Source organism: Seriola lalandi, unplaced genomic scaffold (genome assembly GCF_002814215.2).
Source record: "Seriola lalandi dorsalis isolate HSWRI2012SDOR001 ecotype SW California unplaced genomic scaffold, Sedor1 jcf7180002052132, whole genome shotgun sequence".
Taxonomy (NCBI): domain Eukaryota; kingdom Metazoa; phylum Chordata; class Actinopteri; order Carangiformes; family Carangidae; genus Seriola; species Seriola lalandi.
The window spans coordinates 126,971-151,722 of record NW_019522685.1 but is presented as its reverse complement, the minus strand read 5'-3'; the positions used below and the strand labels follow the sequence as shown (position 1 = coordinate 151,722).

The window sequence follows — 24,752 nt, the reverse complement described above, 5'->3', positions numbered from 1 at the left end:
CGCGCTCCCTACTCCTCCACTCCCCTCCAGCCTCGTCTCCGCGCCTTTTCCTGCCGTGAACGGTTTCCCCAAAAATAGCAGGTAAGGTGGGCAAAGTGTTTCATGATCCGGCTAATTCCCTACAATAACCGGCTTCCCATTCCTACAAAGTAATTCACGAGGATAGGAGCCTATCAGCGGGCGTGCGTCATGGTGAAGAACTGACGCATTGCAATTATTTACGGAGTAAAGTGAATGGCACACCCCCTGTGGTACGTGACTAGCTTCAACATAACCATGGACTTCAAGTCAGGCAGGCAGCTCTGCATGCGCTTCATTGCGCATGGCAGCTGCTGCATCTTCTCTTGAAACTCATTCACCAAGTGTCTATGCTTCAACACAAGAGGGCAGCAAAATGCGTTCTCTATATTATTGATTAGGACTTGTATGAACATATGAGGTAACTGGGCAGTATTAAATCTACAGTGTATGTACATAGAATAAGCAGACTAAAATGATGTTATTCCTCTCAGATCACTCAATTTGTTCTGTTTTGCAAAGAGGCCAACTTCAATTGCTAAAATTAGAAGGATGCCCCAGATATTTTGTACTTTCATTGTGTTTGCATCAATAATAAGAAACAGAGGTTAAACAAAATAAGTTATTTTAAAATTGTTTAATATTGCTCAAATTCAAACATATCAGGTCAGAAAGAAAAGCCAGCTCCAACAAAGACCTGTACCACAGGTTCAATATATTAATGTATAGCAAAAACAAGAAACTCATTTTCACTTATTTAAGTAATATATATCAGTATGAAAAGAAACTGCTTCATAAGGAGCTGTAAACCCACAGCAATAACCCAGTATTATGGTGATCCTTTGAGAATCAGCAACAACTTTCTCAAAAGGTTTAGTCAGAATGCATTAGCATCACCAGTTACAGCATCTTGGATTAAGTAAGGGACACACACATTTTGATTATCAACAGCAGTACCAATAATTTCATGAACAGAATACATAACAAAAAATGTAACCACATAGTGCGTATTTTAAGGTTGGTGGTGTTTCTGTTGTATTTCAAGTTTCACCGTACATCTGCCTATTTTACTGGACAGAATATTTAATGAAAGAAAAGTAGCCCTATCATTGTGTGATCTTTAAGGACATTGTCATTTGAAATACACAGGAAGTACCACCTGTGATAGTGTGGGTCTGCTGCTACCTTTAAAGCACAGTGCGACATACAGTTGCATAGATACAAATAATAATCCAGCCTCTGCAGTTAAAAAAAAAAAAGAGTATTGTATTGATTCATGAAAGTGCTAGAAACAATACAACAAGGCAGGTCCTCTGGATTCATCAGCAGGAGAACAGCATCTGTGCACAGTGATTGTCGCAGAACAAGTAGCTCTTTGGACACAAGATTAACTTAAATAAATGATTGTATGTATACAGTCAAGTCTGAAGACAGACAATGCCCAGTTTGTCCAATGGAGAGCAATGGAAGAACCCTATCAAATCAAGTCAGCCCATGTTTCTAAATAAAAAAAGGGATTTTTTTGGCTGTCAGCAGTTGATAAGTCATAACTAGTGTACACACTTTGGTTTACAAAGCCAAGTTAAGCCAGCGTACAGTCAGCTGTGCCAAACTGGTTTCAGCACTACATGTTACAGTTGGTCCTTTCACCAGTCGCTGAAGCGGAGTCGGTTGAAGGCCTCTTTGATGTCCTCATTGGTCTCTGAGCCTCCTCCGGTGCCGATACGGAGTACTTTGCTGTAAGGGACGTCCTGCTTCAGCTTTCTCTTGCTGAGGACCACAGTGCCTTCATCCCCCTTTGTCTTAGGCCCTGTCAGCAGGAAGTAGGCAGCATGGCGCCCACGCTCCAACAGCGTGGCTGAGATAAAAACACAAATTCCGTCACAAAAAGATTGTTATCTCTCCAAGCACTGAGTCACACATTGTAGTTAAATGATAGTATAATTTCGTTTTAGAGCATAGGAAATTCAACTGCACCTTTAAATGTAATGATGTGGTCCATGACATTGGTGGACTCCAGAAGAACTTTAGAATAGAGTGGATGCAGCATGTAAGAACGTCGGTCACCAGTTAAAGGTTCCTAGAAGCAAACAGGTGAGTAACATCAGCATTATGTAAATCTTGGGAGTAACTGAGTTTCATCTATGACATATGTCTGTCCATAAAGGCAGTGTACTTACAGAAGAGTTGGTCTCTGTTGGCATTATGCCCCAAAACACAAAGATTGAAACAGAGTTGGTGGTGTGTATTGAGGCAGGTCTTGGTGAATTAGGGCTGGCCAACAGGTTGACTTCCCACAGCACACAACCAGACTTCCCATCAAGAATTATTATCTGCATACAAGGCAGGAAGTGGTAGTTAATGTACGATTCAACTCCATCACCAATACCATATGAGAGGAGCTGCACATAGGAAATAAAATGTAGGTATCACAAAAGTGTTAACTCAACTTACCCTCTTTGTGTAGTTGCCAATATCCTCCTCCACTACAACATCAAGTAAACCATCTTTGTTGAAGTGACCAAAGGAGGGTTCACTGAGAACACAGGGGACAACATGTATTTGACTCGTGAAGCCTGGTTATAATAACAGTCAATGGTTTACTTTGATATTTGGAGTGCTCCCACTGCTATAATAAAGATCTACCTGGCTTACATTTTCTACTGCACATATACAACTATATCTAAATTATTACTGGTAACACAAGATGTGCCAGAAAAATGTGAATGATCAAAACTGTTGCCTATTTAAATAAAATAAAAAACAGAAGGGTTACCCGAGGACTGAACTGGTATTGAATCTCCACAGTAAATGCAGATTTTTTCCATCGACTAATGCCACTTCCTTCCCGGTCACAAGCAGCAGGTTGGATGGATCCTGTGTTTCGTCTGTTCTGAGCACTTGTCTCACTGAGTCAGACCTACAAGGTAGAAATAAATAGGAGCAAAAATCTCTGGCTAAAGCCACAATGATTACAAGCTGTTAAGTGAAATCCATGTTGGTGAAATAATAAAAAGGTTCTTCTTACTCATAGATAGGTACGAGGCCAGATGTGGCACTAGCATTTTTCTCCCAGTGTTTATCCTTCTTGAGACTGACCTCCATCCCTGCTTTAGCCTGGGCAGCAATCCTCCACAGTGCCAGTCCATACAAGCCCGTGTCTATGAACGAATACAAGATTACATTGAGAATAAAGTTCATCAAAATATCTGTCATAATAATTCAATTCTTGTTAAAACTGTGTAAAGATGGGATATAATTGTAAGATTGCTGCTTAGAAAGGTTATTTTTATAAAATAAAGTTTTATTAAAAACTTATTAAATAAACTTTTTTATTAAAACATTTTAATAAAAAGAAAAAAGGGGTCTTTAAAGCTACGCCAGACTGTTATATTCTGCTGCTTTTGTGCCTCTGTCTCATCATGCTCTCTGAGTCAGTGCCACTTTACCTTGGTTTCCAGTTCTAATAATGGCTTTTGAACTTCTTTATAACTTTGGGTTATTTTCACTTTTAGATTTAAAGAGCACCTGAACTGCAATTCTAATTTCTGGCATTTAAAAAAAAAAAAAATTCAATACAGTGCAGCACCTCCTCCATTAGGAAAGACTTAGCTGGCCTGAATGCAGATATGCAGTAACCTGTTGGGAATGCCATAGCTGATTTCAGATACTAACCTTTCTGGAGCAGTACATAGTGAGAACCTTCTGTTGTGCGATGGAGAAGATGTTTGGGTGTCTCTTTGGAGTCAAGAGCTACTGTAGAACCGATCTGGACGCCCGTCTTCCCTGAGAGGAAAACTAGCTGAGTCTGCAGATATGATGGGAGACAATGAAATTGGGTAAATTCTATTTCCCTGCAACATTAATAGATTATTTCACTGCCAAAGCGAAAGTAATTTATTTGCATATTTGAAGCCTGTTACAGCAGGTTATTAGCAAGGACAATGCAAAAAGATACACACATTTCAAACAGTGAGGATTATAATATAACTCAGTACTCGCTCTGTGTGATACAACAGAAGTAAATAAATGTAGCTGTAACAAATAGCCTTACTGATGTTTACCTGTGTGTTGTCAGACGCCACCAGAGCCACATCATTGACCTTGTCCCCATCCAGATCTGGGACACTAAGAACAGGCACAGTGCTGTGCAGATCAGGGGGCTGACGGTGCTGCCACTTAATTTCACCTGTACACAAACACACCACACAGGAACAGAGCACTCAAACTGACTGAGTTCAGTAGATTATATAACAACAACTACAACTTTCCTTGAGCATTAAACTTCATTCTTGAATAGTAGTTTTATAAAATAATCTTAACTCACTTACTCACTACATTTTCTCTGACCTTTTAAGTGCATCTCAGGCATCATCAGCAGGTTCAGTTTGCTCAGTTTACAGAGCAAAATGCAGCTTTCTTATAACTATAACTTAGTTCACAATGTGTTAAACCTGAGCGAAATTTTACACGATACCTGATCTGAAAGCGCTACACAGAATACTGCAATTTTCACAAACACATAACATCAGAGCAATTTGCTATAATCACATACACATTCTATTAGGGGCTTAAACATTTTATTGCCGTCTGAAAAAAAACAATTGAATTTTAAAAAACAGAAGTGACAAAACAACTCAAGTGTTCTGTGTTGTTATTAATGTGTTAGAATAAAAATCAATCATAAAAATGTGATGTAATTTACTCTATCCATAACAGAGATATATAGTAATTAGTCACAAACCAGAGTGTTTGTCAATAGCTGTGAATTGGTCTGAATGGGACAGCAGACAGTCCCAAGGTCTGCCTGTTTCTTTCTGCAGACCGCACTGGGCCCAGTGGAATTCAGGATGCAGTGGACGCTCCCACAGGGTCTCTCCATCTGTCCCATCCACTGCTAACACAAACACACATGGGGAAGGCAGACCTAGAAAACACACAGAGTGTATATGAATTACACAAACCAACCATCATACCGAGCCACCATATAGTGTGAGCACTTGGTAATTTTTTGAAGAACGTTTTATACCTGCATCAGCACATGTGTTGTTCTGACTGCCTTCCCTCATTTTGAGGACGTACAGCACATCCATCACCTTGTCGCTGCTTGCAGCTTCAATAGCTAAGAAGTCATAGGTTGCTGTGGCAGAGAAAGAAAGTCGAAATTAGTCCTGTATTAAAGACACTACAGAGCAGTGAAAAGCACACCACCGTACACACCTGCTTCAGAGAAAGTCCTGTTCCAGGAAATTAGATACTGCGGTCTGACGGGACAGGGGATGACGAAGGAGAAGGCAAACACTATGGTGAGGCAGATGAACAAGGAGAGGAAGAAGACTGCAGTTCGCCAGTGGGTCAGTTTGGCAAAACCCAGGACTTCCTTACAACTTTTCTTATTCAGCTCTGTTGCTGATGGTGCTGTTCCCGTCTCCGCCCCATCCTCTCCCCTCTTCAGAGGGTCGCCTTCAGTGGCATGATCTGTGGACTCCATTGTCGCTTCAATGCATTCCTGACCCACTGACCTGCTTGACAGGGGAAAGAGATTACAGTAAAGCTGATCTTAATTTAACACTTAAATGAGAAAGCACTATTTTTGGACTACACAGTAAACACTCTTATTGTGTAGAGTTTCCTTCTGTATTTGTCGCAATATGGAGTAAACTACAAACCTGCATGTGTCAAAGTAACCAGCAATAATAACAGACAAAACTCGCTGGCACTCACAGATATAGTAGATGAAAAAATACTGAAGGCAGCAGTGTCTGTCGGTCCAGCTATTTCTGCTGCATCACCCTTTGTGGATCTGAGCCTATTCAGAGGTGCCAGCACTGACTCCAGAGATTTCTCAGCACAAAAACAACAAACCCATAATGAACAATCATCAACACTCAGGCTAGCACACCCTGTTAATTGTTCTGTAGCCTCAGGCTTGTTACTCCATTGGAAAATGTTAAAGGTATTGGCGTGTATGTATCAAGGTTAGCAAGCACATCTGTTGTGAAAATTTATTTTTTAAATTAGTGGATTTAACATACGATGTTCACTATGTAGCCCAAGAAAAGCGTTTCCTCCAAGTACACAATTCAATGTCGTGTAGCTATCTTTGTTAGCGCCCTTTGGTTCGGAAAGTTTACGGTTAACACCTGGTTAGTTTACCAACTTGTTGAACAAAGGCCAGCCCCCACAGAAAAGGAATACGGGCTAATGTTGTCACAAAAGTCCCACTATCTGAAGTTCAAACAGAATTTAGACCGACCCAAGAAAAGTTTTTCTTACTTTACTCTCCACTAACGTCTCGTGTGGTCACTGGTGAGGCTAAATCAGGTAGTAGGCCTGACAAACACCAACAAAGCTGCCTATCAACCTCAGCTGCGTAAACAAATTAGCTAGCTGTGCTTGATGCCCTGAGTGTGTCTGTCAGGTAAAGCTCTCTCTCAACTTATATTGGTGATTTTTACAACAAAATCACATGAAAACCTCAAACTACGACAAAAAACTTTAAGATGAACCTTTTCTAATCCAAACCTAGATATAACTGTGGTTAGAGGAGCTACCAGTGGACAACGAATTGTGAGTAGCTGCTGCCTGACAGGCTAAACTCAGGGGTTAAAATTACGAAGGTTTGCCAGAAATGGGTTGAAGCCGCTCTGATTGGTTAATCCATCTACACTCAAGCATTACGATTGGTCAGGCTCTTTTATCATTAGCTAACCGGAACTTTGAAACAACGGGCTCTGTCGTCACTTCCCCCAATATAAAACGGAAACTGGCGAATCCACGAAATAGAGAAAAGCTGCGAGAGGTGATGCTTGGACGACTAAATTGTCAAATAACCTAACAGAAATACTAAGGAGCTGCGCTCAGTTACCAAATTTTTATATAGCGCTATCGACGGAAGACCCAGCAATGTCTGCTCAAGCTCAAATGAGAGCTCTGCTCGACCAGTTGATGGGAACAGCGAGGGATGGTGAGTTGCCGTAGCATGCTAGCTGAGCTAGCTAGCCAAGATGGAGCCACCGCTGAGGCTGGCTGCTGTTGGCGTGTGATGGACAGACCTGCATGAATGGATGTACTGCAGAGGGCTGTGTAAAATACTGTAACGTTAGACTCAAGAACCATTTACGGATTAACGTTAGGATTTAATGTTTGCATCCACTGTGGCTAGTTTTAATTTAAAGACGTTTTTTGTTACGCTTTCACTACTTTTAACATTAACCAACTTCCTAGCTTTTGGCTAACTTAGCTAACGCTAATGTTTATTGTGAAGTTATCGATCCATCAGGCGCTTTGCTGCTTAACACTGGACGATATACAACAATTTATCAATCTATTATTAATCCAAGTATAACTGCTGGATAATGTTGACTCCACTTTGTTACATTCATATATTTTTATAGTTGATACACTTTTAACGATCACGCAGTCGTATTGGGCCTAGCAGTTGTTTCTAAATTAACATTGCGGGTATTTACGGGATATTCAACCGATCATTTGATAGACTGCAAATGTTACAATATCAGACGTTCCTGTGGCAAATGCATAAACATCAATCATATTAATTCAAGTGATACAGTACAACGTCACCAGGAGAGAAAGAAGATTCAAGTACACAACACAACAGTTTAAAATGACTGAAGATCATATCCTGCATTCATAATCTCACTCGGGATATACTTGCTATAATCAGAAAAATATATTTGAAGTATTAAAAGTAAAAATATTAATGCATTGGAATGCCCCGTTAGCATAGCGTTGTGGTTTTGAATTATTTCTAAATATAAATACATTAACGTGGAGGCAAATTTTTAGTGTTGTTGCTGATGTAAGGTGGGGCTAACCTGAACTACTTTATATAGTGTTGGATTGTTAATTTCAGAACAGTGCATCATCTCTGAAACCTTAAATTGGTTCCGTGTATTGTATTGTACATCATAATCTGCCAAATAACATATAACAGCAGTTTTCTGAGAAATTAAGGGACTCAAAAGTATACATACTTCTGTAATTTAATAGAACTGCAAAGAATCAAAAAATGGAAATACTGAAGTAAAATTAAAGTACATTAAAATTTTACTTGATCTGCTTTTGTCTGCATGAGCTACATCAAAGTGTGTACCAGCACTATTGATTTGTTGTTAAATAAATAATGATAAAATCTAAAAGTGATGTCTATGTGACCTAGCCTATTTAGTGAACTTGACACAAGCAAATCTGTTTTTAGAAATTATTGAATACTGTTATTCTGTATAATGGATATGATTGGCAGCTGCCTTTATGGATGCTTTAACATTCTAAAATACAATTTTAGTGTTAGCTTCCAGCCATTTGGACGTAAACATTAAAAGGTAATTCAGCTATCAAGTCTGATTGTCATTGGCAGGAAATGACAGTTTATTGCTGTCCTGCCATTTTATAAATCAGAGATTCATCGTGACAGTGCGTTGAATAAAACTGCAGCCTTGTGGATTGTCTTTTAAAAAGTTGTTAAATCCATCTGTGCAGTAAGAGTGAATTTGTGTTGTGAGTTTGTGGGTGTATGTGTGATGAGATTGATATCAAATTCTTCCCATACATTTGTTGCATACAAACTGAACAATTGTGGCCCCTTTATTTTATTCATTAAGGTTCAGTGTATCTTTGCCAGCCTACATCAATCTGCAAAGGAGTTGCAGAAAAGCCTCATGTTCATCGAGCCGTGAGTCACACATAATTTTTAAAGCTGTTATGATGAATATCCGAACAATTTGTTTGCCTTCCGGAAGTTATTGTAGCCTTTTTTTAATCACACAAATGGGTAAATCTTCAGTGGCAGTAGAATTACCATTTGGAGTAATATTATGCAGCCTGAGCTAAGACGTCTGATCGCGCTGAATCCAAACGAACACTTCTCAGTTTTCCATTAGACGTCTGTTTTCAGAAGGCAATTTTAGCAATCAGTCGAAGCAAAAACTTTGCACACATCATTTACAATCTGACTTGTGTATGACTCCCAACTTCTTACTACAGGTATGGGCAAGAAAACTGTTCCCATTTATACTTTTCTACAGCGGGTTTAAAATTCTGCTGCTGAGGTCTTGAAGATGCAGAAGGGTACAGTATGTGGTGCAGATCGCAGTGTGTATAAACTAAATTTTTTCCTTGGATTTCTGTTGTATTTTTGTTTTCAATGTTTTATATTTGTAAAGGGCTTGGCTGGAACCCTTGTCTGAAATGTTTACATTTCTTATGACAGTCTTGATAGCAGGCCTTTCCTGCATAGTCAATGTAATAATGACATAAAATCATAATAGCTAAATGAAACAAAAGTTCGCCATTTACCAGTATTGTCAGTCCTAGCCTGATCCTTTGATGCTCCACTGTACAGAGTGGATGTTGAGCCTGATCACAAGTTAAACTGATTTGAGGCTCTAATATTGTCTAATTTTTTGAGGTTTGGGTAAGGTAAGCACCATGAATAACAGCAAGTACCACATACATGCAGAACCACATGTAATGTACACATGTAAACAAAGTCCAGTAGATGCACAGTTAGTTCATTACTGGTAAATATAATGTTACACTGATGAAGTGTGTGGAAAAACTTTGACAATTAGAAAGAATTGGTTATCTCATTGGCACAGAATCTTTGAATTTATTTATAAAGACACATAACTCCTCAATTATTTTATTGTCATTACAAGAATATATATTAAAGCACTGGATACCTCGCACCTACTATCAAGTATGTGAGGTCTGTCTCACTGGTTGTGTTTTGGATTGTTTCAGGGGATGAGACGCGGCAGAGGGTCAAGTTCACTGACGAGCGAGTCTGCAAAAGTCATCTTCTCAACTGCTGTCCACATGACATCCTGTCTGGAACTGTAAGTGGGCTACAGTTTAGGTCTAAGCACCAAAATATGACACCAATACCTATTTTAAGATGCTGAAATGTATCGAAAGCTTTAAAAACACATTTGAATCTTCACAGGATACCAGTACTCTTTCAGTAAAATACTACAAAGAAGAATAGAAACTGAATATGTACCATCATGTCATCATAAACACAACAACATCACTCATTTGTATTTGAGTTTGTGCAGTTTGGTTCACGTCTGCTTGTGTTTGACAGCGTATGGACCTCGGAGAGTGCACGAAGATCCATGACCTAGCGCTTCGGGCAGATTATGAAATTGCCTCCAAGGAGAGAGATCTGTTCTTTGAGCTTGATGTAAGTGATGACATACTATAAATAACACTAGTGTGCGGATTGTAGAAATGTCAGTTTGCACTAATTGCAGTGTTTCCGTATCAGAAGGTAAATTCTTATATTCTTAAATTTTGTTATTTTGTTTAAACAATAGATTGCATGTTGCTTTTGTGGAGAGTAGTTTGTACACTACATTTCCTCCCCAAAAACCAAGTAGCTACGTGCTATCACCAGGTTGCAGCCACAAAATGGCTATAGTCTTTGACCAACCATTTTAGACAGTATGCACAAAGTAAAAAAACAACAAATCCCACTTCTCACTCAAGATATGTAGGATCAACAGATGTATTTTGCTGTATTAGGTAGTATAAGGCAGTTTTTCCACAGATCAATTGGAAATAATTCCTAAAAGCAATTGTTCATCGTCTCTCTCAAAGATAGCTGTGAAGACACTGATATTCAGTCTGGCACAATACGCAACAGCAGTTGCCATGAGCAACCAAGGTTGTAAAAGATATGATGGTTGAGAGAGTGAACAGTCATAATGCTGGAACTCTTCAGCGCCACGAGATACTCAGTCCTATCTTAAGGAGAACATAGGCATTGAATGAAATATACAACAAGGCTTAGGATAACTTGATTTTAATGTTAAGGTGGTACCCAATAGGTATTCACACATGTATGGATGGGTGCTGCGGTTCTATGAAGAATATCCTTATTTGGATACGTAGTGAATTTTTTTATGAGTTTTGAATGGGTTCACATACACCCTGTGTCTCCTGAAACTTCTTCCATCATGAGTTAACCAGCTCACATGAGCACATCACATATATGATGTACAGTATATGCAGAGTTAACCCTACAATGCAGCACCTCAACAAAAACCCACAGACTGACAGTTTTTTGGGGTTTTATGTTGATCAAAGCTGGACACATTATAAAGTAAGAATCAGCACGGCCAACCCGTCTGCCACTTTCTGTTAATGACTTTTTTTTTTCTTTCTCTGAAAGGCGGTGGATCACCTGGAGTCATTCATTGCCGACTGTGACAGGAGAACGGAACTAGCCAAGAAGCGCCTGGCTGAGACCCAAGAAGAGATCAGTGCTGAGGTGGCAGCAAAGGTGAGCAAACAGATTTTTAAGAAAACATTATGAAACTCATGAATCACATTCACTGTGAATTCATTGTTTGTTTTTTTAATGCTCTTTTCTTTTTTATGTACCATCTAGTTTGCTATAGTATATTTTGTTCTGGGTATAACCAGATGTAAATTGTGTTGTCCTGGACTGTAGGCAGAGAAGGTTCATGAACTGAATGAGGAAATAGGAAAGCTCCTGGCCAAGGCTGAGCAGCTCGGTGCTGAGGGAAATGTGGATGAGGCCCAGAAGGTCCTGCAGGAAGTGGAGAAGGTCCGCACCAGGAAGAAGGATGCGGAGGTGAGAAATGAGTACACAGGAAGTGCTTAGTGGAGTGTGGGTTATTGTATTAATAGTTCCATCTTCTGATCCCTCAACACCTCCCTTTTCTGTACATGTTTCCCCAGGAAGAGTACAGAAACTCAATGCCAGCCTCCAGCTTCCAGCAGCAGAAGCTTCGGGTGTGTGAGGTATGCTCTGCTTACCTGGGTCTCCATGACAATGACCGTCGTTTGGCCGACCATTTTGGTGGGAAGCTTCACCTGGGCTTCATCCAGATCAGAGAGAAACTGGACCAACTAAAGGTATATGTCAGCTTGTCTCACCATGTGAACCTACAAAGAATCAAAAATATCTTAAATGAATTAAAGTATATCTTGGAGTGACATGGGGCTGATTATTAAGAAACATGCAGGAATGAAAAAGTCCAGAGCCCAGAAGTTTTGATAAAGTTGATCTCACCTATTGTGTTCTGTGATTTTATTTTGATTAGAAAACTGTGGTCGACAAGCAGGAGAAAAGGAATCAGGAGCGCCTAAAGAGACGAGAAGAGAGGGAGAAAGAGGAAAGGATGAGGAGAAGGTGGGTGCAGAGTCCTGAAGGACATTCATGGAAGTTCATTTGTTGCATGAAATGTATTTTTTACTGTTCAAACTTACACTGTTTTGTTTTCCATTTATTTTATAGGACCAGATCACGGAGCAGAGAGCACAGAAGGTAAGAACGCTGCATTATCCATCTATCTACATTTTAAATCAGTTGTTCTCATGAAAGAGATTATCTGAGGCAAATTATAACCTTTGTTATCTGTCACTTTCATCAGGTCCCGTTCTCGTGACCGCAGAAGGAGGCGCTCGCGCTCCTCATCACGAGACAGGCGCCGCTCGCGCTCACGCTCCAGGGAGAGGAGGAGGCGGCATCGCAGCCGCTCCCGCTCCCGCAGCCGAGGCCACCGTCACAGCCACGAGCAGAGCTCCAGACACAAGTACACACAGCAAAGCTCACACACTTTGCACCACAGAATTATATCTTCACCGTTTGTCACTGTTGTGGCTGTTTTACAGATTGTGCGTCTTTTACTTGTTTATTAGAACAAAATAAAGAATTTTAGCCGTACTTAGGCTTGTTTGTCTCTGTTGAGACGGTTGAACAGTGAAAGGTTACCGGCATGTTGTGACAAGAAACAGAGGATGTAGGTGTGTGTTCCTAAATAACTTCCTACAAACCGTTTCATATTTGATTACATCACTAGCAGTAAATACCAAAATGATTGGTACTATTACTTGAAATAGGCTCATATTTTGACAGATGTTTGCAAGTGTCTTAATCTGTTCGGTCCTTAGCTTCAAGTAGAGTATATACACGTATCTGGTCATGAATCTGAAATAAAGCCCTTCAGGCTAAGGGAGAAGAGGCGAAGAGATACACTCCCATTTTCCTTTCTTTTTCTTCTGTATGCTTGATTTCCTTTGCTGAATATCTTTCATGTTCTTGTCGTCCAGGTCGTCTAGGGACCGAGAGCGCTCCTCCAGAGACAGGTCACGGGAGCGAGACAGGAGGGACGGGATGAACGGCAGGTCGGACTCCCGCCGGGCAGACGACAGGGACGCAGGGGACCTCTGAAGACCAAACTCCATCCACCACCGACACACAATCTCCTCCTGTCTCTCTCACCTGTCTTGTCTGTTTATAGTAACCTAATGTTACACACAGTCCTTGCCTTGACCCCTTTGTTCTCCCGCCTGCCTCCTTTCTTTGCTTTAACAGTTAATGCAGCCGACCCAGAGTGTACACACACCTGAAATATTGTATGGAGTCACTTATCTAGCATCCAGATATATCAGATTGCATTTGGATGGCGGGATTAGTTATTGATCAGTAGTGGAGTGTATTGTAATACCCACATCTGTATTTGGTGGCTGTCTGTCCAACACATCCCATGTCTTGTTATAAACTACCCTACAATTATTCCAACAAACATGAACTGATGATCTGCTGGACTGAAGCATAAAATGGATCTTATGTATATTCTTTTATTATTAACCGGTGGTCTTTTGATACAGAATCTGTCTGTGAATATGTTTGGGCCCACTGATTGTCATGGTCTGAAAAGCCTCGTCCTATCAAGAAGTTGTGGTTTTTTGGGATTTTTTTTTTCTCCCTCTGCTTGATTGCAGTTCTTGAATGTCTGCCTACATATTTGTCTCCAGTACTTAGTTTGCTGATGCCCAGTTAAAGTTTTAGGAAATCAATTGAAAACCTTAAGGTTTTAAAGTTGCTAGTATAGGTATGAATCTCATGTCTCTCATTGTCCACTTTTTTTTTGTTTAAACCATGTTTGTTTTATGCTGCCAGTAGTGAAGGGAATCTGTTCAGTTAAGACTTTGGCCAGTCTAAGTAAATGTTTGGTTTGAGTTTATATTGGCTGCAAGTCTCTTGTTTTATAATTTGTTCGAGTTTGATTTCTTTTATTTAAAATAATGAGAAGAGATGGTAACTCCAAACTTAGTGTCGGCATGTGAGACAGTAGGCTCAGAAAATATACATTGGAAATTCAATGCTGAAACTGTGTACACCTTTGTGTCAAGTCGAACTGAATTTTTGGCCCAATTTGAACAAATTCCCTTGTGAGTAGATTTATACGGAAATGCAAACAGATTTTAATGAATGCATACCTAATGTGTGAAGTCATATCTGTTTATGTTCTGCTGGAAATCTTTCTTTAATGTCTGAATTAAACAATCCCACCATTTTAATTTTTATTGTGTCGAGGCATGTTAATCATGGTTGAATTGTTAGACACGTATTTTACAAAGTTAAATACATTTCATTTAAGTTAGTTCTTAACTACTAAGCAGAAATGGACAGTGAAGAAAACTATTCACATTAAAACAGACAAAATAATTTACAAATGGTCTTCTTTATGTGCAAATGTATTTCGTCTGCACAGCACCTGCTTGCATTAAAAGCTTGAAGTAATGATGTGAGAATGAGCATGATGTTCATAGATGCATTTTGATGGTCAGCTGACGATGTTTGTTTGTTCTCAGGTAAATATAATCAACAATTCATGAGTTCGCTCTTCGGTGACACAATCCTTCATCTGAAACTTCATGATGTAGACCCCCCCCCACCTCCTCCTGCTCACAATGTGCTGCTCTCCAGTTTCAGATCAACCTTCATTTTCTGTTTCTCCATGACTGCTTCCAACTCTGTGGCCCGTCTGGCATCCTGTTGAAGAAAGAAGCAAATTAGGACAGCTGAAGCTAAAGGGGTCAGTGTTCTTACCATCAAAGCATGCTGCGTTGATAATGAGGTGAAAACTGCAGAGATTGAAAAAGCTCGTGTCACAGAGTTCAAAGGTATTAATGTGTGGGCTCACGTGTGAATAGAGACCTTGGTGTTTACTATTTTTTGACTCGGCTGCGTAGTTCACAATATATAGTGATGGCAGGAGAAAGCTATTACAGTTTCAATCCTCACATAATTAATATTGGACTATTAACCATTAATTAAATATTAGTCTCCCTGTTTCTGACACTAGTTAATTATGCATTTGTTGATGAATAAATACTGCTTTTAAATGAACATGATTCTGGTTAAAATAAAGCATGTAACACCATAATTAGTGTCATTTCAGGCAAGAAGACTGAGCACATTTCACTCTGTGAGACTGCTGAGAGTTGTAATAGCTTTATGGGTTTGGAAACTGGAAACTTGTTTTGGTCTTCTGTGCATAGTTCAGCATTTTAATCAGGACTGTAATTAGATGCAGTGAATTGTCAACAAGCAAGTCCCAATCTTCACATGGGGACTTGCTTGTTGACTGTTCACATTGGGTTTTTTGCTTACTCAATAGTTCTGTCATTGATAAACATCAATTAAAAACAGGGAGATAACTCCCAACTTGAAAGTAGCTGCAATGTTCCCTGAGTTTACCTCCAGCAGTGCTTTCTGCACAGTGAGCTGACTGTACACTCTGGCGCCCTCATCTGGAATCACAGCTCGCAGCTCCTCCTTGTTGAGGGAGAAGAGCTGGGCACCTGTCAGCACTCCCAAACATGACACCGTCCTGAGGGACACAAAACACAGGTGACTCCAGACGGTAAACTCTCTCCTGGAGCTGCTACAGTACACGCTTTCCCTCCATATAAATCTGCACTTATTTACTACAATAAGTATCAGTGTAATGCGGTCATTTGTGTCGACCGCTGAATGAATTAACTCAAGCATATTGGCAGCAGTCCAGTGTTTGTATGCAGGTAATCTGGTCTGTAGTCAGAAGCTGAGATCTACTCACGGTTCACTGAAGCCTTTCCCTCTGAGCCACTCAGCCACCTCCTCTGGAGGAGAGTGGTAGTCCAGAGGAACAGAGGTCTCCACGGAGCGAGGGATGACCAGAGGTTTGTTTAGATTGGCCTTTCCATTGGTCAGCCTCTGGAGCAGCTCGTCATTCACCATCATTACTGAAAAGATTGAAGGTGATAGAAGTGAGGGCGACGTTTCAGCCTGTCATGCTCAAATGATAACGTATATCTACATGAGAAAGACATGTACAAGAGTTGGGCTTCACATAAATTACACAATCATTCCAGAAATAACTACTAATCAGTTATTAATTAGTTCTTAATCTTTTTGTGTGCTTGTCATTTTGTGAGTATTATTCACATCAGACTACCAGATTTAATTTTAATTATGATACTTTTGAAATCACATTTCTTCTAGAGAACATTTTTGGCCATAAGCCTCCTAAATAAGCCAGTAAACATGAGTAATCTGAAAATTTGAACATCTACAAATCAGTGACAAACTCCATCTGCTGAGAAAGACTGTGTGATATGTTCAAAAGAATCAGAGCAGCTACTAAATGGACCTTGAGGCGAAAATGTTTTGCCTGACATTTGAGACCTTTATCTTTAAGTTTTAATGTTTGTTCACCAGTTAAAAGTATTTATTTAGGTTCTGTCCTTTCATTCTGTTAGAGTTGCATGGGATGGAAACTCAGTCTGTTTATCTTTACGTCTTGTCTTTACGTCTGTTTATCATTAAAATGAGGCCTAGTATTTCATTTATTTAAAAAGAAAATACATGTAATGTATCAGTATTTTCTCCACTACTGTCTGTCCATTATTTCTGTCACACACACACACACACACACACACACACAGAGTACCTGTGTCAGAGACAATCTAGGACACTATGTATTCCCCTATATTCTAAGTTCCTTATCACAGCATTTATGTGTCACACCCAAGTCTCCTAAACATAACCCATGTAGTTTCATACCTTTATCCGTGTCCTCTGCAGCTGGTATATGTTGGCTGTATGCCGGTGAGCTGCGGGGGCGCTGTGGGGAGTGGGTGGGGGCCAGCAGCAGAGCAGGAGGGCTGGGTGGGACTGTAGAGGAAGTCATGGCGAGGGGAGGTGGAGCGGGAGCCTGCAGGAATGTGGGGTGGAGAGAATGTAACACTGGAATTCACTCAGGTATGTACAGGTGAGAGCATACCTCTGTGCTTGTCAGTTTCATGTGTGCATGTATGCACGCATGTGCAGGTGTGTTTGTGTCTTACATTGGGGGGTTTGTTGGTGACGGGGCTATCTATGTGAGCTGCAGGCTCCAGGATGTTGAAGGGGACGAAGCCGATCTGGTTGAAGCGATTACGGCACTTCCACCAGCGCTTGGATGATTCGATCACCTGTCAGACGGAGGAGTTGCTGTCAGTCAGTGAACTGTCGGGTGAATCAACAACTGCATGCTTTCTAAAGCTTTTCATCTAAAAAAAATATTATTCATAGGATGTCAGTGTTCTGTTGACAGCATGCACACTTATCCTGAGTGCATGTGTGTTTCTTACAGCTGCACATCAAATAATTTCACAACCTCTAGAATAATAAGATTAATCACAAATGAATACAGAGGCCTCGTGGTGGATTCCCGAATGCACCATGAACACATTTCACTGTGTAATTCTGCATGAATTACTTGACTTTATCACCTCAAGTGTCTCCCCCTGCTGCACTGACAGCTCACTACTGTTCCTGGCTATGAAGTCGTAACTGCAGCTGTAGACTCTTTCAGCCTCTGGTGGGAGTGTGCCGCCATCTCTGAGAGGAAGAGGAGACAGATGCTGTTATCGTGCAGTCGAGGTTAGTAAGAGCAGCTGACTGATTTGCTTCTTAGACTTGACCTACGTTTCATCACTGACACGGGTATCAGGAGGACCGACCGGCTGAGGAGGCTGTTGCTGCTGTGGGTGAAAAGGAGATAGACTGTCACACACACACGACCCATCCATTCAACCAGTTTATGCCCAAAGGTTTAAACAAGTTTGCATATAGAGTGCAAACATGTATTTTCAAACCCTTTAGAAACACACCTCCAGTGCAAATGTTTCTGTTGCTAAATGTTAAACAATCCTGAATTTCTAACGGCGTGAGCAGACTGAACTGAAGCAACTCTAAAGGAAAGTGCGGCTCTGGTGATTATTGTGCTTGATATTTATTGATATTTTTCAGCACTCTTCTCTTTTGACACACAAAGGAACAAGTGTCTAACCTACTTCATGCGCAGGTATTCCATACCTCTTGTTTGACTCGGAGGGCTTCATGTTTGTGCTGTGACTCGACCGGATCCTCCCAAACCTGCCCGTCTGCCCTCGAGGCTTCCGGCTTCCAACCGTCCAAGAACACAGGGGTGTACGGAGCCACAGGCCCTCTGAGCTGAGACCTGAGAGAGCAGACACAGCCTGCATTGGTCCTCATCGCCCCAAAACTATGATTACATTTAAAGAGTTCATCCTGTTTTTACCAGGCTAATACAGGTGGTGCACACATTAACTCTAAAATTCCCTATTATGATGTTAAGGTATTGAACAGTTCCTGCAGCTGTGGTTAGTGAAGAACCTCCATCCAATGTGATAATCAGTCTATTAATCCAATATAATAAGAAAAAAATGAATCCCAACCATGAAATGTTAACTTTGGCAGAGATGTAATAAATAATCTCAGCAGGCAAAATAAAGTGAACATGGATTAATATTCTTAACAAAAAAATATTTCACTGTTAGCTGGCGGTCATTGTTGGTACTGACCGAGGGAGTGTCCAGTTTGGTCCCAGAGACGACCACAGCTGCCTCTCCTCCTCGTTCAGGTTGTCTTGTAGCAGGGACACAGCGGAGTTGGTCATGGCGGGGCTGGACACAGAGGCTCCGAGACCTGGTCCTCCAGTCGTTTTCACCATCTGTCGGGACCCAGATGAGACAAAACCGAAATGTTAATGCCTCCAGTCTGCAAAAACAGGCCTGATACTCAAAGTGTAGCGGTCAAACTGTTTTCTTCTGTTAGCTACTAGCACTGACAATCAAAGCACAGAGACACAAAAGCCTAATGGACACATCCACATGCACAAACAACACATGTGCACACACACACACACACAAGAAGAAGTGTCCCAGAGGTATGAGGCTCTGTGTTTCATTTCAGGTGTGCCAATATACACAAATCAAACACACCCATTACGCCATTTGACTCTCTTTGGACTGATTCATACCTGAATGGAGAAACTGAGGCAGAGAGCTTTAATGTTATATCACATCAACTGAGACACACCTGACATTCCACATCTGACGATGTACTTTTATTTTGTTCTTTTACTTTGTTAAATATTGCATTGAATTAAATTCTCTCAGTTTCTGCTGACTTGTGATGTACAGCACTTCAAACTAAGGCTGCGTTATTGTTGTGGCTGTAATAACAGGCAGGTAAATGTTATCAGAACTAATATTTTGCCATTTCAGTTTCTAAATCAGCAGCACTTGTTTTTCTTTTTTAAAGAAAGTTAGGGCAGAAAGTATTTGTAACAGCTGGAATAAACCATTTCTATGATTCAAAGCAGCAGTGAGGGGACACCGACGAGGCCAGTTTGGCAGCTCAAATCTGAACCAAATGTGTTTAGAAGTATGTACCAAAAAAGTCATGACAGCGTGCAAACACTGCCACGCAAACAAGAGCAAATGCTAAAACAAATGCTGCATTAATCAAGTGTTTGGAGTTTCAATTAGGTTTTCACAGAGGGACCTTCCCTGTGCAAACACTGAGGACAACTTATAGTTTCTGGCAACACAACTCAACTACACTGACGACTTTTCCATTATTTTGACTAGACACATGCTGACGGATTTGTGTCCAGTAACATCTAATATATGACGTAATCACCATGACGGTCTTCAAATGTTTTGTTTTTTTCCTTCACCTTTATCCTCTGTTTATCTGCACCCATATAGTAAATGATGTGTCATCCCTCTGACACGTGGATGCTAGATTTATTTTAAGACGTTCGTCATGTCCCACCCCGGCTTTCCTATCTGTGCTGCTATAACAGACAAGACCTTGTGTTTACAACAATAGCAACAACAGGTGTTGTCCCCACAAGCCCAGCTGGTGGAGACGTAGAGGTTAGGGCACTCACCATGTCCAAAGGTTTGAACACATGGTGAACCAGCTCCTCTGATGAAGGATTGGAGATGATTGATTTCAGACGGGCCTATAAAGACATAAATAGAATTTAACACAATGTTGTGCAGTAAGAAAAAAAAAGAGAAAAGAACTGTGACCTGACTGAAGACACACCAGTAGGCTGAAGCAATATTTGAATTTCTGGAAGATATTGATGAATTCCTCCTCTGGTGGGGGGCGGGCCTTTGCTGTGAGTAGATCTTCTGTTGTTCAGAATAGGAGATATACAAAATACAAAAGGGTTATCGTGGCCAAAAGCTGTGGTAGTTCAATTTTGAAAATGAAAATCTATCATTGTCTTTTTTACCTTCGGCACTTTGCTTTTTACTCTTCTTCTTTTTCTTCTTCCTCTGGCTCAGCACCGTCGCAGCCTCGGCCGTCTGCTGCAGCCTGGCCATGAAGTTCTCGATGTCATCGAAGCAGTGATTGAGGATCCCCTGAAGGGAGAGAGAGAGAAAACAGTCTGTTGTGCCGTTCAGGTATGAAGTGCAGGTGGAGGGGACTGAAAAGACACAAAGGTGACGAGGACACGTACCACTTCTCTCTCCGCTCGTAGGAAAGTGATATCAGGCTCGCCGTTCACAGCGTTTGCTGCTGGGGGAGAGAGAAGACGATTCAGTTGATCCATTTTCATTCATGGCCCTGGTGTTTGCTGCATTTGGAATTCCTGCCCCGTTTTCTTACCCCTGAAACCCACCCCCACCCTTACAAACACAAACACACAAAGCAATCTCTGTGCTCCTCAGCCTTTAACCTTAAATACCTCAGTGTCTCACTTCTTTCCTAATCTTGTCAAATCTCACCAAATACTTTTACAGCAAAGGATTTTACTGTCATGCACAAGGCGTTCATGAGAAAATAAGTCTTTTTTTTTCCTTACCTCTAGGTCCAGGGTAAGGTGGCGGGTTTGCTGGTGGGGCATTCGGAGCGTGTGCAAATGGGGGACTTGGGATTTCATAGGGGTCGATCATCTCCCCACCGCTCTGAGGAAGCCTGGAGGATGAGAGGAGAGCTTCAACCCCGCCACACTCTCACACAACACTGCATCCTTCTTGCTGATGACGGCAGCCACCGTTCACTCAGCACCAATAAAAGGTAACAGCCTTCAGAGGGGGCTTCAACAAGTCAAACACATTTTCATAAACACACATTTTGATTGTCAGACAGGCTCATCCTTATTCTGAGAGCAGCCTCAGGGACTAGGTACAACAGGACATCTTTGATCAGAGAGTCCAGCCAGACAACGCAGTCCTTCATCAGCGTAGACATAATGTGGTGTCACTGAAATTCAATCCTGCAGCCCTTATTCCACTATGAAAGACTGTAAACAATATAACTGTGCTTACTCATGACTTTGCCTCATACAGCACACAACACCGTGCTTCAATCGAAATTCCTCTCAGTTACCAACAAGCCAGTTTTAAATGCAAAAGACCAAGACGTAGGTCAAAACTTTTGTATGTTTGCCCACTCTTGCGCACACATAATCTTTATGTAAATACCAGGGAGTGCTGACTCAAACGTTTCCCTTTGTGTTACTGAATGGGCATCTAAACATAAAACAAAACAAAAAAACATCCGTCTATCTGTCAGTCTTACCACATGTCTCTGTCCTTCGCACGTCCTTTAAAAAGAAAAATTTTCAAAGCAGGTGATCGGTTCAGGCTCTGAGCGAACACTCTGCCGCCGTCATCCCTCCACTCGCTCTCTGTCTCTGCTCTCTGTCACAATGGCCTTGTTTTCTCTGTCACACCTTCTTAAGTTATGTAGAAACCGGTATAACGAGTCTTCTCTCTCTCTCTCTCTCTCTCTCGCTCTCTCTCTCTCAGCTGTTTACACTGTCCTCTCTGTCTCCCTCCCTCCCTCTCTCTCTCTACCCCCCTCTTCCCCTCTCTCTCCCTCTCTCAGACAGGTGGATGGCTGCTTTGATTCAGTGAAAAAAAGGGACATAATGGAAATAAAAAAGGAAGAAAGCAAACAGTTTAATGGCAGATGGGTGAATTATCATGTATTATCTGTGTCTGTCTTTTGTTTGGCTGCGTGTCTGTTTCTAGTTTGCGTGTCCATCAACCTCCTCTGATACAATATGAAGGCAATCACACACACAGAGACTAAATCATAGTATCTTCCATTAAAACCATGAAAAGACGCGGAAATTGTCACTTAAAAGCTTGAATTTCATAAAGAACCGACAATAAATCAATTGTTTACAGGTTTAAAGTCTTTGTCAGTGTCATTCTGGTGCAGGATGTACCTGAGGGCATCAGGGAGCTTCTTACTCCTGGAGGAATCCGAAACCGCTTGAGTTATTTGGTCACAGATTTCGTCTGCCTGTGAGAATAAGAAACTGGAGGTGGCATCACTTGTAAAACTTGAACCATGCTGATGATTCAAACTGACTCGCTGAGTCAGGCAGGAAAGGCTGGGAAGCTGCTCAGGTGTTATTACTCACCTTCACCGTCTCACAGTTGAAGAAGAGAATGTCCGGCTTCTTCTGATCTTCACTTTGGCAGATTAACATGAGGAGGGATGAGAAGTGTTTTTCTGTGTTAATGGCGTCACATCGGTAGATGGATTTGAAGGAGTAGTTCTCCAGCTCATCCTGCAGGAGTAGATCAAATTTAATTATGTTATACACACAAATCTAAATGGGATTTCTCAGTTGAACATGTTTAAATCTCATCCTCTTTCATTTAAATCACTCACAACCTACAGGCCTGTAGAGCATCACGTCACATTCTCACCTGGCTCTGTATGTCTCGGAGATGAATGGCCTCTGATCCAACATCCAGGCACATCTGTTGGCTCCATAGCTTTTTGTTCTGAGCCAGGAAGGAGAGACGTGACTTGGCCTCCTCCACACTCTGCACATCCCCGTCCTGGAGTGAGAACGTCAGCAGGTGCTGCAAGCAGAGAGTAAGAAGTAATGATGAGGAAGGGAGGAAAAATGCTTCTTAAAATATCACCTAATCTCAGAGGAGACAGGTTGAGTTAAGGTGTAGCAGGTAAGACTCACGTTAACAAGATATTGCGAGATGTTTGTCATCTTTTGTCCACCGTGTCAGCTTTCTATGAGTAGACAGATGGAGAGAGAGGATCAGAAAACATTTTAGGTGCAGCTGCAAAGGGTGTTGCCAAAGGACCTTTGATCCACAGACATGTAGATTTCTTCATCCAGTACTGATGGTGTTGTTTAAGACAAGAAGTAGTCTTTCTCTAAACTAACACTTCTTAGACAGTACCCGTGAAAGCGACATCCTCATTCAAATTTTCCTTTACCCTGTTTCAGTCTACGTCAGCCTGTACTTGTGTCTCCTTCAGCACCCTGGGATTACGCACAGTGAGTGAGCCACCCAACCAGTCTGACCACAGTACAGTGTATCACACCATTCAATCTCTCTGCTCCTCAGTGACCATCAATACTGGAATCACTGGTACTGAGACAACAAACGTTCAGTATCAGTTATGGTTTCATCAGAAATACATGATCCGTCTTGTTACCTCATACAGTCAGTGGCAAACTGGTGTGTTTGGAGTCATATTCACATATAATAAAAGTCTGAGAGCTCAGTGTGTACACTATTAAGTGAAAAGAGTTAACACCTATTAAAATATTGACTAAATTCCTCAATCTACACTTCTGAGAGTTAATGTTTCCATAGTTAAAAAAAATCAACCGCAGCAACATCACCCTGATAATAACCATTAAAAAGCACATCATCAGCTATCCAGATTAGTATCCAAATGTAGAAACAAGGAGTCCAAAATTAACCAGCTATGAGCTAGATGGATGATTGGAAATGGAAGTTTGATCAACTTACCAACGCTGAAAGGCTTCCAGTGCGGTATTCCTGATGCTAACAGCTGTGTGTGTGTGTGTGTGTGTGTGTGTGTGTCTTTATACTGAGAGTAAAACCTGTCCTGCCTCTCAGTGTACCTGCAGGTGCCTTATGCTCCACTCATTGGTACTGAAAGCTTTCACAGAGCAGAGTTGTGTCACCTTGCGCAGTCCCGCCCAGTGTACCAACCCAGCTTGATATAAGAGATAAAAATATTTACTCATTCTCCCTCCTGTACACCTTCATATTAATAAGTATTAACTTGTTTTTGGAACTTGGGATCTTTGGGTAACTTAGTTTAGAGATTTACCCATGTTGGGCATATACATACAAAGTGAGTAATTTTAATTATTATTAATAACTGTGGAGATGTTGTAATCAGGTCACAAACTCGAGAGGCAGGTGGAGGTTTACAGAGTAATTTATTGTTGATATGGAGACAGGTTTGGAGGCAGGCTGAGGAATGGGTTCGACGGAGCTGGGCAGGGGACGCTGGGAGACTGGCGGAGCCGAGCTGGGGATGCCAGTAGTGGCTGAGGAGGAGAGGCAGACTGGAGCTGAATCCAAACAGATAGGAGTCGCAGGTGGTGATACCTGAGGCACAGGAAAACAGCATAAGTTGGAGCATGAGAAACACTAGGACAACTTGAGAAAAATTTGAGAGCTGGCCGTGGCGTTTTACCGCACTGGTACGACCTGGTGAAGACCGGAGGGATTAGCCGGGTTTTATTTACTGGCGTGGGTGGTTGATAAATTGATGAGATGATGAGGCTCACCTG

At 41.3% G+C, this 24,752-nt stretch overlaps 3 protein-coding genes across 10 annotated transcripts; 1 reads left to right on the top strand and 2 right to left on the bottom strand.

The window, feature by feature from the left end:
- Positions 1 to 640: 640 nt before the first annotated feature.
- On the bottom strand, positions 641 to 6,494 carry fam234a (family with sequence similarity 234 member A). 3 transcript variants are annotated; one of them, XM_023400146.2, is made up of 12 exons: positions 6,295 to 6,494; positions 5,239 to 5,540; positions 5,048 to 5,158; positions 4,763 to 4,945; positions 4,083 to 4,207; positions 3,694 to 3,826; positions 3,047 to 3,179; positions 2,795 to 2,938; positions 2,473 to 2,554; positions 2,199 to 2,351; positions 1,996 to 2,098; positions 641 to 1,876 (listed from the first exon to the last, which is right to left on the bottom strand). In XM_023400146.2, the coding sequence occupies exons 2-12, from the start codon at positions 5,507 to 5,509 to the stop codon at positions 1,665 to 1,667; spliced, it is 1,650 nt and encodes a 549-aa protein (XP_023255914.1). In that variant the 5' UTR covers positions 5,510 to 5,540; positions 6,295 to 6,494; the 3' UTR covers positions 641 to 1,664. The 3 variants fall into 3 exon arrangements, with proteins under 3 accessions (XP_023255914.1, XP_023255915.1, XP_023255916.1); XM_023400147.2 differs by having other exon boundaries at positions 5,239 to 5,543; positions 6,295 to 6,419; XM_023400148.1 differs by lacking the exon at positions 6,295 to 6,494 and adding an exon at positions 5,743 to 5,862.
- Positions 6,495 to 6,771: 277 nt separating this feature from the next.
- Positions 6,772 to 14,376, top strand: luc7l (LUC7-like (S. cerevisiae)). 5 transcript variants are annotated; one of them, XM_087172270.1, is made up of 11 exons: positions 6,918 to 6,985; positions 8,643 to 8,713; positions 9,025 to 9,878; positions 10,127 to 10,225; positions 11,216 to 11,326; positions 11,498 to 11,641; positions 11,749 to 11,925; positions 12,114 to 12,202; positions 12,308 to 12,337; positions 12,444 to 12,605; positions 13,123 to 14,376. In XM_087172270.1, exons 4-11 carry the CDS (start codon positions 10,130 to 10,132, stop codon positions 13,241 to 13,243), a joined length of 930 nt encoding a protein of 309 aa, XP_087028396.1. In that variant the 5' UTR covers positions 6,918 to 6,985; positions 8,643 to 8,713; positions 9,025 to 9,878; positions 10,127 to 10,129; the 3' UTR covers positions 13,244 to 14,376. The 5 variants fall into 5 exon arrangements, with proteins under 5 accessions (XP_023255894.1, XP_087028395.1, XP_087028396.1 ...); XM_023400126.2 differs by lacking the exon at positions 8,643 to 8,713 and having other exon boundaries at positions 6,772 to 6,985; positions 9,784 to 9,878; XM_087172269.1 differs by having other exon boundaries at positions 6,777 to 6,985; positions 8,643 to 9,878.
- Positions 14,367 to 24,060, bottom strand: LOC111650265 (epidermal growth factor receptor kinase substrate 8-like protein 1). 2 transcript variants are annotated; one of them, XM_023400124.2, is made up of 19 exons: positions 23,956 to 24,060; positions 23,151 to 23,203; positions 22,879 to 23,037; positions 22,587 to 22,736; positions 22,389 to 22,465; positions 21,015 to 21,127; positions 20,670 to 20,728; positions 20,442 to 20,571; positions 20,249 to 20,337; positions 20,088 to 20,162; positions 18,712 to 18,860; positions 18,203 to 18,347; positions 17,813 to 17,868; positions 17,617 to 17,725; positions 17,191 to 17,316; positions 16,907 to 17,057; positions 15,921 to 16,086; positions 15,560 to 15,692; positions 14,367 to 14,851 (listed from the first exon to the last, which is right to left on the bottom strand). In XM_023400124.2, exons 2-19 carry the CDS (start codon positions 23,178 to 23,180, stop codon positions 14,765 to 14,767), a joined length of 2,004 nt encoding a protein of 667 aa, XP_023255892.1. In that variant the 5' UTR covers positions 23,181 to 23,203; positions 23,956 to 24,060; the 3' UTR covers positions 14,367 to 14,764. The 2 variants fall into 2 exon arrangements, with proteins under 2 accessions (XP_023255892.1, XP_023255893.1); XM_023400125.2 differs by having other exon boundaries at positions 20,670 to 20,725.
- Between the last annotated feature and the right edge of the window lie 692 nt (positions 24,061 to 24,752).

What these genes read in the sequence shown, in the direction of transcription:
- fam234a (XM_023400146.2), bottom strand. Translation starts at nt 5,509, where the DNA reads ATGGAGTCCACAGATCATGCCACTGAAGGCGACCCTCTGAAGAGGGGA. An exon ending in TTGGCAACTACACAAAGAGG is followed by an intron (nt 2,352 to 2,472) that starts GTAAGTTGAGTT and finishes CCTTGTATGCAG; the next exon opens with ATAATAATTCTTGATGGGAA. An exon ending in CCACATCATTACATTTAAAG is followed by an intron (nt 1,877 to 1,995) that starts GTGCAGTTGAAT and finishes TTTTTATCTCAG; the next exon opens with CCACGCTGTTGGAGCGTGGG.
- luc7l (XM_023400126.2), top strand. Translation starts at nt 6,925, where the DNA reads ATGTCTGCTCAAGCTCAAATGAGAGCTCTGCTCGACCAGTTGATGGGA. An exon ending in CCAGGAAGAAGGATGCGGAG is followed by an intron (nt 11,642 to 11,748) that starts GTGAGAAATGAG and finishes ATGTTTCCCCAG; the next exon opens with GAAGAGTACAGAAACTCAAT. An exon ending in GAGCAGAGCTCCAGACACAA is followed by an intron (nt 12,606 to 13,122) that starts GTACACACAGCA and finishes CTTGTCGTCCAG; the next exon opens with GTCGTCTAGGGACCGAGAGC.
- LOC111650265 (XM_023400124.2), bottom strand. Translation starts at nt 23,180, where the DNA reads ATGACAAACATCTCGCAATATCTTGTTAAC. An exon ending in AAGCTCCCTGATGCCCTCAG is followed by an intron (nt 21,128 to 22,388) that starts GTACATCCTGCA and finishes CTCATCCTCCAG; the next exon opens with GCTTCCTCAGAGCGGTGGGG. An exon ending in CCAAACTGGACACTCCCTCG is followed by an intron (nt 18,348 to 18,711) that starts GTCAGTACCAAC and finishes CTGCTCTCTCAG; the next exon opens with GTCTCAGCTCAGAGGGCCTG.